The sequence below is a fragment of the Salmo trutta genome, chromosome 30, assembly GCF_901001165.1.
Source record: "Salmo trutta chromosome 30, fSalTru1.1, whole genome shotgun sequence".
Classification (NCBI taxonomy): Eukaryota; Metazoa; Chordata; class Actinopteri; order Salmoniformes; family Salmonidae; genus Salmo; species Salmo trutta.
The window spans coordinates 33,968,249-33,982,336 of NC_042986.1; the positions used below are offsets into that span (position 1 = coordinate 33,968,249).

General features: G+C 43.7%; 1 protein-coding gene across 1 annotated transcript in view; it reads left to right on the plus strand.

Annotated features, from left to right (window-relative positions):
* Positions 1 to 14,088, plus strand: part of LOC115168910 (voltage-dependent calcium channel subunit alpha-2/delta-3) — a 167,469-nt gene that overhangs the window by 32,637 nt on the left and 120,744 nt on the right. Inside the window, exon 6 of the mRNA XM_029724429.1 lies at positions 2,032 to 2,106. Coding sequence (XP_029580289.1) covers positions 2,032 to 2,106 — 75 coding nt within the window. The remainder of the gene's footprint in view (positions 1 to 2,031; positions 2,107 to 14,088) is intronic.

The window sequence follows — 14,088 nt, forward strand, 5'->3', positions numbered from 1 at the left end:
AAGTTCATATTTACATCAAAAACCAGCTTTTTACATTAGCATGTGACGTTCAGAACTAGCATACCCCCCGCAAACTTCCGGTGAATTTACTAAATTACTCACGATAAACGTTCACAAAAAACATAACAATTATTTTAAGAATTATAGATACAGAACTCAGTGACTGATGTGGTGTACTCCTTAATGCCATCGGAAGAATTCCGGAACATATTCCAGTCTGTGCTAGCAAAACAGTCCTGTAGCTTAGCATCTGCTTCATCTGACCACTTTTTTATTGGCCGAGTCACTGGTGCTTCCTGCTTTAATTTTTGCTTGCAAGCTGGAATCAGGAGGAAATAATTATGGTCAGATTTGCCAAATGGAGGGTGAGGGAGAACTTTGTACGCATCTCTAAGTGTGGAGTAAAGGTGGTCCAGAGTTTTCTCCCTCTGTTTGCACATTTAAAATGCTGATAAAGTCCCCGGCCTCTAGGAACGCCGCCTCTGGATGAGCGTTTCCTGTTTGCTTATGGAGGTATGCAGCTCATTGAGTGCGGTTTTAGTGCCAGCCTCGGACTGTGGTGGTATGTAGGCAGCTACGAAAAATACAGATGAAAACTCTCTAGGTAGATAGTGTACTCTACCTCAGGCGAGCAAAACCTTGAGACTTCCTTAGATATCGTGCACCAGCTATTGTTTACAAATATACATAGACCGTCACCCTTTGTCCTACCAGAGGCTGCTGTTCTATCCTGCCGATGCAGTGTGTAACCCACCAGCTGTATGTTAATTATGTCATCGTTCAGCCACGACTCAATGAAACATAAGATGTGACAGTTTTTAATGTCCCGTTGGTAGGATATACTGTATGCGCTTTTAGCTCGTCCAATTTATTTTCCAGCGATTGTACGTTGGCCAGTTGTACGGATGTCAAGGGCAGATTAGCCACTTGTCGGCGGATCCTCACAAGGCACCACGATCTCTTTCCGCAATATCTTTTCCGTCTCTTTCTCCTGTGAATGATGGGGATGAGGGCCTGTTCGGGTGTCTGGAGTAAATCCCTCTCATCCGACTCATTAAAGATAAATTATGCATCCAGTTCAAGGTGAGTAATCGCTGTTCTGATTCCCAGAAGCTCTTTTCCGTCATAAGAGACGGTAGCAGCAACATTATGTACAAAATAAGTTACAAACAATGTAAAATAAAAAACAGCACGGTTGGTTAAGAGCCCATGAAATGTCAGCCATCCTCCCCGGCGCCATCTTCACACACATACACACATACACACATACACATACACACACACATACACACACACATATAAACACATACACACATACACACACATACACACATACACACATACAGACATACACACACATACACACACACACACACACACATATAAACACATACACACACACATACACACAGACATACACACACATACACATACACACACATTTAAACACATACACACACACATACACACATACACGTACACATACACACAGACATACACACACACACACACATACACACATACACACCCACACACACACACACACACACATATAAACACATACACACACACATACACAGACATACACACACACACACACACACACACACACATACACACACACACATAAACACATACACACATACACACACACATAAACACATACACACATACACACACACACATTCACACATATACACATACACGCATACAGACACACACATATTCACACACACATACACAGACAAACACACACACATTCACACAAATTCACACACACACACACACGTACACATACATACACACGTACACACACACGTACACAGATACACACATATACACACAGGTGCCATTTTTTCAGGGGGCTTGAACTCCAAAGGTTCCACTTAACCCACGGTTCTGTGTGTAGATTTATATGTGTGTATACATGCATCTATATGTGTGCGTTGGTCAGTCCTACAGATATATAACAACAGCATGCTCCAATGACTTTTTCTCTACCCTCTCTCTGTCCCTGTGGTGTTTGTCTAGTACAACGACGAGGTACACTATGTAGAGCCATGCCTGAATGGAACTCTGGTCCAAGCTGACGTCACCAACAAAGACGTGAGTCTAATACAGCATAACAGTTCCTTTATGACCATGATCAAATATGATGTCTCCCAAGAGACCTATCCCAGAATGCTTTGTATTCTGTTGACTATACACACTCAAATATACTGACACACGAACACACACATAACATGCACGCACATTTATGCTGACTTTACACACACACACACACACACACACACACACACACACACACACACACACACACACACACACACACACACACACATAGACACACATAGACACACACACACACACACACACACACACACACACACACACACACACACACACACACACACACACACACACACACACACACACATACATTGATCATCTACGCTGCTGCTACTCTGTTTGTCATATATCCTGATGCCTAGTCACCGTATCCCTATACATACACTATATATAGTACACTATATAAAGTATGTGGACCCCCCCCATTCAAACTAGTGGATTCGGCTATTTCAGCAATACCCGTTGCTGACAGGTGTATAAAATCGAGCACACAACCATGCATTCTCCCTAGACAAACACTGGCAGTAGAACTAATTTACTGAAGAGCTCAGTGACTTTCAAAGGATACCACCTTTCCAACAAGTCAGTTTGTCAAAGTGGTAGGACGTACAAGCTCACAGAATGTGACTGCCGAGTGCTGAAACGCGTAGCGCAAAAATATCGTATGATCTCGGTTGCAACACACTACCGAGTTCCAAACTGCCTCTGCAACGTCAGCACAATAACTGTTCTTCAGGAGCTTCATTAAATGGGTTTCCATGGCCGAGCAGTCGCACACAAGCCTCAGATCACCATGCGCAATGCCAGGAGTCGGCTGGAGTGGTGCATAGTTCGCCGTCATTGGCTCCCAAGTGGCGCAGCTGTCTAAGGCACTGCTTCTCAGTGCTAGAGGCGTCACTACAGACCTTGGTTCGATTCCAGGCTGTATCACAACCAGCCGTGATTGGGAGTCCCATAGGGCGGCGCACAATTGGCCCAGCATCGTCCGGTTTGGTCGGGGTAGGCGGTAATTGTAAGTAAGAATTTGTTCTTAACTGACCTGCCTAGTTAAATAAAGGTTAAATATAAAATATTAAATAAAAAACATAAATTGGACTCTAGAGCAGTGGAAACGTATGCTCTGGAGTGATGAATCATGCTTCACTATCTGGAAGTCCGACGGACAAATCTGAGTGTGGCAGTTGCCAGGAGATCACTATCTGCCCCAATGCATAGTGCCAACTGTAAAGTTTGGTGGAGGAGGAATAATGATCTGGGGCTGTTTTTCATGGTTCAGGCCCCTTAGTTCCAGTGAAGGGAAATCTTAACGCTACAATATACAATGACATTCTAGACGATTCTGTGCTTCCAACTTTGTGGCAACAGTTTGGTGAAGGCACTTTCCTGTTTCAGCATGACAATGCCCCCGTGCACAAAGCAAGGTCCACACAGAAATGATTTGTCAAGATCGGTGTGGAAGAACTTGACTGGTCTGCTCAGAACCCTGACCTCATCGAACACCTTTGGCATGAATTGAAACGCTGACTGCAAGCCAGGCCTAATTGCCCAACATCAGTGCCCGACCTCACTAATGCTCTTGTGGCAATGTTCCAATATCTAGTGGAAAGCCTTCCCAGAAAAGTGGAGGCTGTTATAGCAGCAAAGGGGAGACAAACTAATGGGGAGACATAATAATGCCCATGATTTTCGAATGAGATGTTCGAAGAGCAGGTGTCCACATACTTTTTGTCATGTAGTGCATCTACCTCCAGCACTCCAGTATCCCTGCACATTGTAAATATGATACTGGAACTGACCCTGTATATAGCTTCTTACTTTCTCCTGTTCTTCTTCTTTCATATTTTTCTTTCTCATGTGTTTTTGTTCTACCTTATTATTTATTTTTAGTACTGCATTGATACTGACTACTGAATTCTTGGGTTTGGAGCTTGCAAGAAAGTCACATAACATTAAAACTTTAAACTGAGACTTGATGGAATGTGCCCGATGTTCAGAGTGGAGAGGTTCAGCAGCCCTCTGGTCTATGTGTGTGTGTGTGTGTGTGTGTGTGTGTGTGTGTGTGTGTGTGTGTGTGTGTGTGTGTGTGTGTGTGTGTGTGGCTGGCAGTCCCATTAAGATGGTTTCAGTGATAATCCCAGTCAGGGAGATGGAGAGAGACAGGGGATAGTCTGCCTGCCTGCCTATCACTGTAGAGAGGGAAGCACAGTTAGAAACCTGCATTCATTTCCACAGTCCCATTCTCAAGGATTCATTCAGTTATACACACACTTTACTTTCTATTTCTGCATGGACCCATTTCCAGGGGTGCATTCAAAATTCAATTTTCCCATCCTGCTAAGCCTTCCGTTAGCCAATGGCTACCCACACTTTTCTATTTGTGTGTGTGTGTGTGTGTGTGTGTGTGTGTGTATACTGTATTTGCATTTATTAAGTATCCCCATTACTTCCTGCCAAGGCAGCAGCTACTCTTCTTGGGGTACAGCAACATTCAGACAGTTATATACATTACATATTGTGTCGTTGCCCTTACAAAAAAAACATTCAAAATTTGCAGTTTGACAAATTATATTAAATGTATTAAATTTAGAGTTCCATTGTAAACACCACCTTTTCATATGTGAGGAAAATAACATGTTTTCACCTCAAATGTGAATTGTAGTTTCACATGTGAAATTTGCGATTTCACATGTTAAATATGTTCACATGTGAGAATCGGATATACCATTTCACGTAAAACAACATTTCATGTAAAACAACTCAACCTGTGAAAATCTCCCTTTAACATTTGGAGTTGCAAGTTGTGATTGTTTTTCACATGTGAACTTGCAATTTCACATGTGTAAGTGAGATTTTCATATGTTATAGTTTTATGAAACTGCAAATTAGATTTTATATGTGACTGTTTTTGCAATTCGACATGTGAAAGTGAAAATCGAATTTGCAGTTACAGATGTAAGAAAACTCCACATTTACTCCAATGTTTGTAAACAAAGTAAATGTAAACACATGGTTAAACTATAATTTTGATTTCATGGATGGTCAGTCCTAGCATCCATAGCGTAGTCTATGGATTTGAGAATGGTTGCATTTCTCCAGCCCCATCCCTCAGCTTTTTACCAAAAATGTGGTGGGGAGGACACTTTAATGTTTCAGTTAAGGATTGTCGCTTTAATCACCTTTACTAGAATAATAGTGTTATATGGTGTAATCCTGTAGTGAGTTGTATTTGTGCCTTTAATATCAAGCAAAATGTCTGTAGAGAACACATTTCTTAGTATTGAAAATAAAATTAATGAAAATTATGATTTGAAAGCAAATTATAAGCCCAAAAGCATTTCTAGTAAAACAAAATATTGCAGGGAAATAGTTGTAAAAAGCGAGAGCAAATACATTGTAAATAGATGCAAAATATTTTTGTTCAGTAAAAACGGTTTTAGGATAATTAAATAAAACACCTTTCTCTTTCCTGCAAATGTCTCTTTGGTTATGAGACTTTCACCTTTGACCCTACTTTCCTGTAAATGTCTCTTTGGTTATGAGACTTTGGCCTTTACTTTCGCTCACTTTTTTCCAATGCAAGTTTTGGCACATTCATTCCAGCAGCTTAGCACCCTGCATCCCACTGCTGGTTTGCCTCTGAAGCTCATCAGGGTCGGTCCGTGGATGTGAGACCACACGTAGCTGGAAGTTTTGGCACATTCATTCCAGCAGCTTAGCACCCTGCATCCCACTGCTGGTTTGCCTCTGAAGCTCATCAGGGTCGGTCCGTGGATGTGAGACCACACGTAGCTGGAAGTTTTGGCACATTCATTCCAGCAGCTTAGCACCCTGCATCCCACTGCTGGTTTGCCTCTGAAGCTCATCAGGGTCGGTCCGTGGATGTGAGACCACACGTAGCTGGAAGTTTTGGCATATTCATTCCAGCAGCTTAGCACCCTGCATCCCACTGCTGGTTTGCCTCTGAAGCTCATCAGGGTCGGTCCGTGGATGTGAGACCACACGTAGCTGGAAGTTTTGGCACATTCATTCCAGCAGCTTAGCACCCTGCATCCCACTGCTGGTTTGCCTCTGAAGCTCATCAGGGTCGGTCCGTGGATGTGAGACCACACGTAGCTGGAAGTTTTGGCACATTCATTCCAGCAGCTTAGCACCCTGCATCCCACTGCTGGTTTGCCTCTGAAGCTCATCAGGGTCGGTCCGTGGATGTGAGACCACACGTAGCTGGAAGTTTTGGCACATTCATTCCAGCAGCTTAGCACCCTGCATCCCACTGCTGGTTTGCCTCTGAAGCTCATCAGGGTCGGTCCGTGGATGTGAGACCACACGTAGCTGGAAGTTTTGGCACATTCATTCCAGCAGCTTAGCACCCTGCATCCCACTGCTGGTTTGCCTCTGAAGCTCATCAGGGTCGGTCCGTGGATGTGAGACCACACGTAGCTGGAAGTTTTGGCACATTCATTCCAGCAGCTTAGCACCCTGCATCCCACTGCTGGTTTGCCTCTGAAGCTCATCAGGGTCGGTCCGTGGATGTGAGACCACACGTAGCTGGAAGTTTTGGCACATTCATTCCAGCAGCTTAGCACCCTGCATCCCACTGCTGGTTTGCCTCTGAAGCTCATCAGGGTCGGTCCGTGGATGTGAGACCACACGTAGCTGGAAGTGGTAGAAAATAATCAGGTGAAAGATAAACATGTGGAGAAAAAAAGGACACGTGGGGATAATTTTTTTCACGTGGGCAAAATGTGAATAATTTTAATGTGAAACTTCACACATCCACTTGTTAAATCCACTTCAATCAGTGTAGATGTAGGGGAGACAATTGAGACATGGATTGTGTATGTGTGCCATTCAGAGGGTGAATGAGCAAGACAAAAGATTTAAGTGTCTTTGAACGGGGTCTGGTAATATGTGCCAGGCGTACCGGTTTGAGTGTGTCCAGCTCTGCAACGCTGCTGGGTTTTTCACATTCAACAGTTTCCTGTGTGTATCAAGAATGGTCCACCACCGAAAGGACAGTGTTAGGAAGGTGTTCTTAATGTTTTGTACACTCAGTGCCAAAGGAGGTTGGTGGCTCCTTAATTGGGGAGGACAGGCTCGTGGTAATGGCTGGAGTGGAATGAGGGGAATGGTATCAAGTACATCCAACACATGGTTTCTATGGTTTCTATGTGTTTGATGCCATTCCATTTGCTTCCATTATTATGAGCCGTTCTCCTTCAACAGCCTCCTGTGCTCAGTGTACTGATACATTTTTTTCACATCTGATTTGTTCACGTTTCTTTGTTGTTGTAAGGGTGTCTGTGTGTGTGTGTGTGTGTGTGTGTGTGTGTGTGTGTGTGTGTGTGTGTCAATGTGTCGGTGTGTGCATGTGTGTGTGTGTGTGTGTGTGTGCGTGTCAATGTGTCAGTGTGTGCATGTGTGTGCGTGTCAATGTGTGTGTCAATGTGTCAGTGTGTCGGTGTGTGCGTGTTAGCATTAGGCCTAGAGTGTGTTTGTTGTGCTGTGAGTCAGTCCTCAGATTGCGTCTTAGCCTGCGGTAGAGGATTAGCCTAATGTCTTTAACTTGAAGAGGTTGTATGAAGTCCCTGCTTTCTGTCTCTACTAAAACTGTTCAAAGCCTCAACTGTCCATAAGGACTCATCTGTCTCTACTAAAACTGTTCAAAGCCTCAACTGTCCATAAGGACTCATCTGTCTCTACTAAAACAGCTTGAAGCCTCAACTGACAAATAAACACGTTTGTTTTTTTTCAGTGAAAGTTAGCCTATCAATGTTCACTTGATTTACCTCCCACCGACCCACCCACCCACCCACCCACACACACACACACACACACACACACACACACACACACACACACACACACACACACACACACACACACACACACACACACACACACACACACACACAGTTATTTGTCTGATTAAACTGATTGAAGAGGATGAATAGGAGAGAAAAACAATGACAGATAGAGAGAGGAGAAAGGAGATAGACCGAGAGAGGGATCTGGAGAGAGGATGAGGTATAGGTAAAAGATTCCACTAAGGAGACTGTATTGGTCGAGGTATAAATAATGCCCAGGGTGTTACGTGTAAAGCAGTTGGCTCTTGGCAGTGGAATGTGTTAAGTACCGGAGGAGTTATAATAGAAGCCATGCCAGCACAATAACTGGCACTCTGATCACTTTCAAACATGACCCTCAAACACTCTCTTACACAAACACGCACACGCACACACACACAGACACACACACACACACACAAACACACACAGACACAAACACACACGCACGCACGCACGCACACACACACACACACACACACACACACACACACACACACACACACACACACACACACACACACACACACACACACACACACAGAAATAGAGGGAGAGAAAGGAGGGGGAGAACTAGAATAAGGAGGACAGCTATAGTAGAGTACATAGCTCCTAGGCAGCAGAGGCTCTCTCTCTCTCCTGCAGTGACCTACTGTACTGTAAGAGCTTTTAGAAAATAATCCATCTTATCCCCCCATTCCTCTCACTCTCTCGCTCCATCACGTTCTCTAACTCACTCACTACTCTCTCTTCCCTTCCCACTCTGTGACAGCCTGTATCTCTCTACACCTCAGTCTCCCTCTCTTCTTCATTTCATTTCCACTGACAGTCTCCACACCTAGTATCTTTAATTATCTTCCTTTACCTCATTCTGTCTCCTCATTCTGTCTCCTCATTCTGTTTCTTCATTCTGTCTCCTCATTCTGTCTCCTCATTCTGTCTCCTAGTCTTCATTCCTTATTGCTACCTCCCCCTTCTGTCTCTCATTCTATGACTTTCACAAATTCTCTCTTCACCAAATCCACTTGGAGAAGTTTTTCTTTGCTTCTTTCAATGTGACACTGAATGACTTCAGTAAGAAGGGCTGGGGTTGTGCTGATAGCACCCAGCTGTCTGCTTTTAACAGACACTGTGATGTGGGTTTTATTCCGCAATGTGGTGTGTGTGTGTGTGTGTGTGTGTGTGTGTGTGTGTGTGTGTGTGTGTGTGTGTGTGTGCGCGCGCGTGTGTGTGTGTGTGTGTGTGTGTGCGTGGGTGGGTGTGTATGCATGGACGCTCAGGCTTATCAAGGGCTTGCACAGCATGGTTCCTGCATGTCTCTGGGTTGTATTAGTTTGGTCTTATCTTTCTGTCTCTGAGTCGACTAGTTTAGTCTTATCTCCTCCCAAAGATACAGAACTCATTAGAATATCTGGGATGCTTCACCCAAAAAGCTTCTTCCTGTCTCTCTCTCTCTTTCTCTCGCTGTTGCTCTTTCTCTCTCTCACTCTTTCTCTCTCTCGCTCTTTCCCTCTCTCACTCTTTCTCTCTCAATTTCAATTTAAGGGCCTTTATTGGCATGGGTAACAAATCATAAATGAACAGTAAACATTGCACTCACAAAAGTTTCAGATGTCATTTTATGGCTAAATGCAGTGTTGTAATGATGTGCAAATAGTTAAAATACAAAAGAGAAAATAAATAAACATAAATATGGGTTGTATATACAATGGTGTTTGGTCTTCACTGGTTTCCCCTTTCTTGTGGTAACAGGTCACAAATCTTGCTGCAGTGATTGCACACTGTGGTATTTCACCTAATAGATATGGGAGTTTATCAAAATTGGGTTTTTTTTTCAAATTCTTTGTGTCTGTGTAATCTGAGGGAAGTATGTGTCTCTAATATGGTCATACATTTGGCAGGAGGTTAGGAAGTGCAGCTCAGTTTCCACCTCATTCTGTGGGCAGTTTGAACATAGCCTGTCTTCTCTTAAGAGCCAGGTCTGCCTACGGCGGCCTCTCTCAATAGCAAGGCTATGCTCACTGAGTCTGTACATAGTCAAATCTTCCCTTAATTTTGGGTCAGTCACGGTGGTCAGGTATTCTGCCATTGTGTACTCTCTGTTTAGGGCCAAATAGTATTCCAGTTTGCTCTGTTAATTATTTCTGATCAGTCAAGTAATTCTCTTTTTGTTTTCTCATGATTTGGTTGGGTCTGATTGTGTTTCTGTCATGCGGCTCTCTGGGGTCTGTTTGTGTTCGTGAACAGAGCCCAGGACCAGCTTGCTTAGGGGACTCTTCTCCAGGTTCATCTCTCTGTAGGTGATGACTTTGTTATGGAAGGTTTGGGAATCACTTCCTTTTACAGTGGGGGAAAAAAGTATTTGATCCCCTGCTGATTTTGTACGTTTGCCCACTGACAAAGAAAGGATCAGTCTATAATTTTAATGGTAGGTTTATTTGAACAGTGAGAGACAGAATAACAACAAAAATATCCAGAAAAACATATGTCAGAAATTTTATAAATTGATTTGCATTTTATTGAGGGAAATAAGTATTTGACCCCCTCTCAATCAGAAAGATTTCTGGCTCCCAGGTGTCTTTTATATAGGCAACGAGCTGAGATTAGGAGCACACTCTTAAAGGGAGTGCTCCTAACCGCAGCTTGTTACCTGTAAAAAAAGACACCTGTCCACAGAAGCAATCAATCAATCAGATTCCAAACTCTCCACCATGGCCAAGACCAAAGAGCTCTCCAAGGATGTCAGGGACAAGATTGTAGACCTTGTAGGCTGGAATGGGCTACAAGACCATCGCCAAGCAGCTTGGTGAGAAGGTGACAACATTTGGTGCGATTATTCGCAAATGGACGAAACACAAAAGAACTGTCAATATCCCTCGGCCTGGGGCTCCATGCAAGATCTCACCTCGTGGAGTTGCAATGATCATGAGAAAGGTGAGGAATCAGCCCAGAACTACACGGGAGGATCTTGTCAATGAACTCAAGGCAGCTGGGACCATGGTCACCAAGAAACCAATTGGTAACACACTACGCCGTGAAGGACTGAAATCCTGCAGTGCCCGCAAGGTCCCCCTGTTCAAGAATACATATACATGCCCGTCTGAAGTCTGCCAATCAATATCTGAATGACTCAGAGGACAACTGGGTGAAAGTGTTGTGGTCAGATGAGACCAAAATGGAGCTCTTTGACATCAACTCAACTCGCCGTGTTTGGAGGAGGAGGAATGCTGCCTATGACCCCAAGAACACCATCTCCACCGTCAAACATGGAGTTGGAAACAATATGCTTTGGGGGTGTTTTTCTGCTAAGGGGACAGGACAACTTCACTGCATCAAAGGAAGGGGCCATGTACCGTCAAATCTTGGGTGAGAACCTCCTTCCCTCAGCCAGGGCATTGAAAATGGGTCGTGGATTGGTATTCCAGCATGACAATGACCCAAAACACACAGCCAAGGCAACAAAGGAGTGGCTCAAGAAGAAGCACATTAAGGTCCTGGAGTGGCCTAGCCAGTCTCCAGACCTTAATCCCATAGAAAATCTGTGGAGGGAGCTGAAGGTTCGAATTGCCAAACGTCAGCCTCAAAACCTTAATGACTTGGAGAAGATCTGCAAAGAGGAGTGGGACAAAATCCCTCCTGAGATGTGTGCAAACCTGATGGCCAACTACAAGAAACGTCTGACCTCTGTGATTGCCAACAAGGTTTTTTTTGTTTTTATTATTAAAATTATAGACTGATCATTTCTTTGTAAGTGGGCAAATGTACAAAATCAGCAGGGGATCAAATACTTTTTTCCCCCACTGTAGGAGGTTGTAGAATTTAATGTCTCTTTTCTGGATTTTGATAATTAGCCGATATCATCCAAATTATGCTTTCCATTAATTATTTGGTATGTTACGTTGTACACAGAGGATGTTTTTGCATAATTCTGCATGCAGAGTCTCAATTTGGTGTATGTCCCATTTTGTGAATTATTGGTTGGTGAGTAGACCCCAGACCTGACAACCATAAAGGGCAATGGGTTCTATAAATGATTCAAGTAATTTTAGCCAGATCCTAATTGGGATGTTGCATTTATGTTCCTTTTGATGGCGTAGAAGGTCCCTCTTGCCTTGTCTCTTAGATCATTCACAGCTTTGTGGAAGTTACCTGTGTTGCTGATGTTTAGGCCGAGGTAGGTATAGTGCTTTGTGTGTTCTAGGGCAATGGTGTCTAGATGAAATTTGTATTTGTGGTCCTGGCAACTGGACCTTTTTTGGAACACCATTATTTTTGTCTTACTGAGATTTACTGTCAGGGCCCAGGTCTGACAGAATCTGTGCAGAAGATCTAGGTGCTGCTGTAGGCCCTACTTGGTTGGGGACAGAAGCACCAGATCATCACCAAACAGTAAACATTTGACTTCAGATTCTAGTAGGGTGAGGCCGGGTGCTGCAGACTGTTCTAGTGAACTCTCCAATTTGTTGATATATATGTTGAAGAGGGTGGGGCTTAAGCTGCATCCCTGTCTCACCCCACAGCCCTGTGGAAAGAAATGTGTGTGTTCTTTGCCAATATTAGCCACACACTTGTTGTTTGTGTACATGGATTTTATAATGTCGTATGTTTTTCACCCAACACCACTTTCCATCAATTTGTATAACAGACCCTCATGCATAGCAGACCCTCATGCCAAATTGAGTCAAAAGCATGAGAAGACTTTGCCCTTGTTTTGGTGTCTTTGTTTGTCAATTAAGGTGTGCAGGGTGAATACGTGGTCTGTCGTACGGTTATTTGGTAAAAAGGCAATTTGACATTTGCTCAGTACATTTTTTTCACTGAGGAAATATAGGAGCCTGCTGTTATTGATAATGCAGAGGATTTTCCCAAGATTGCTGTTGACGCATATCCCCTGATAGTTATTGTGGTCAAATTTGTCTATACTTTTGTGGATTGGGGTGATCAGTCCTTGGTTCAAAATATTGGGGAATATGTCAGAGCTGAGGATGATGTTAAAGAGTTTAAGTATAGCCAATTGGAATTTGTGGTCTGTATATTTTACCATAACCATGTTTTTGTCTCTCCCTTCCCTCTCTCATGCTGTTTCTGTCTCTCCCTACCCTCTGTTTTGTGTCATCTGTCTCTGATCTCTCTCTTTATTCTTTGTCGAGAAGAAAGCAATAATGTTAAATGAATGAATAGTCAGACCAGAACAAATCTTTTTGTTTCCACCTTCACTAAATATATTTGGATTCTAGTGAAAGTTCAGAAGATGGTTTCTATTTGAGTTTGATGGCCTTCTCATTTCATCTCTGAGAGTAATATCTGTATATCTGCCTCAGAGAGAGTGAGAGAGAGAGGGAGCGAGAGAGGGAGCGATAGAATGAGAGAGAGAGGGAGTGAGAGAGTAAGAGCGAGAGGTTGTTAGTTTTGAGTGAGCTGTGAGTGAGGGAAAATTGCGCTGGTGTCTGTATGCTAACAGAGTGGACCCAGAGAGATATGAGACCCTACTATCATCAGACCCACTGCTGCTGAACACGCACACACACACACACACACACACACACACACACACACACACACACACACACACACACGCTCATGCACGCACGCACACACACACACACACACATACTGTAGTAGGTAGAGTCGGTTGGGCCTCAGGGTACAAACGTGTGCAGAGTCTATTAACCTTTTCCTTGTGCACAACAAAGTGAGCACTCACTCCATATCACCTGGCGGGTATAGGATTACTTGCATCTCTGTTTAAAAGACGGGTAACAGGTAATGGTGTATTCTGAAACTGGGTGGGCTGAGGTACTTGTTTGTGTGTGTTGATGGGGAGATGTTTGTGACTCCCAAAGGAGAAGCTCTCATATGGTCTATGTTGTTGTGCCTCCCAAAGGAGAAGCTCTCATATGGTCTATGTTGTTGTGACTCCCAAAGGAGAAGCTCTCATATGGTCTATGTTGTTGTGCCTCCCAAAGGAGAAGCTCTCATATGGTCTATGTTGTTGTGCCTCCCCGTTGCATCTGGGAATCTGTTACCCCTGTCTGATAGGAAACACCACAAGTACAGAGGGTTGAGGAGTGGGTGAGGGGAGAGAGAAGATGAGAGAGCTGGGAGGAGATGGAGA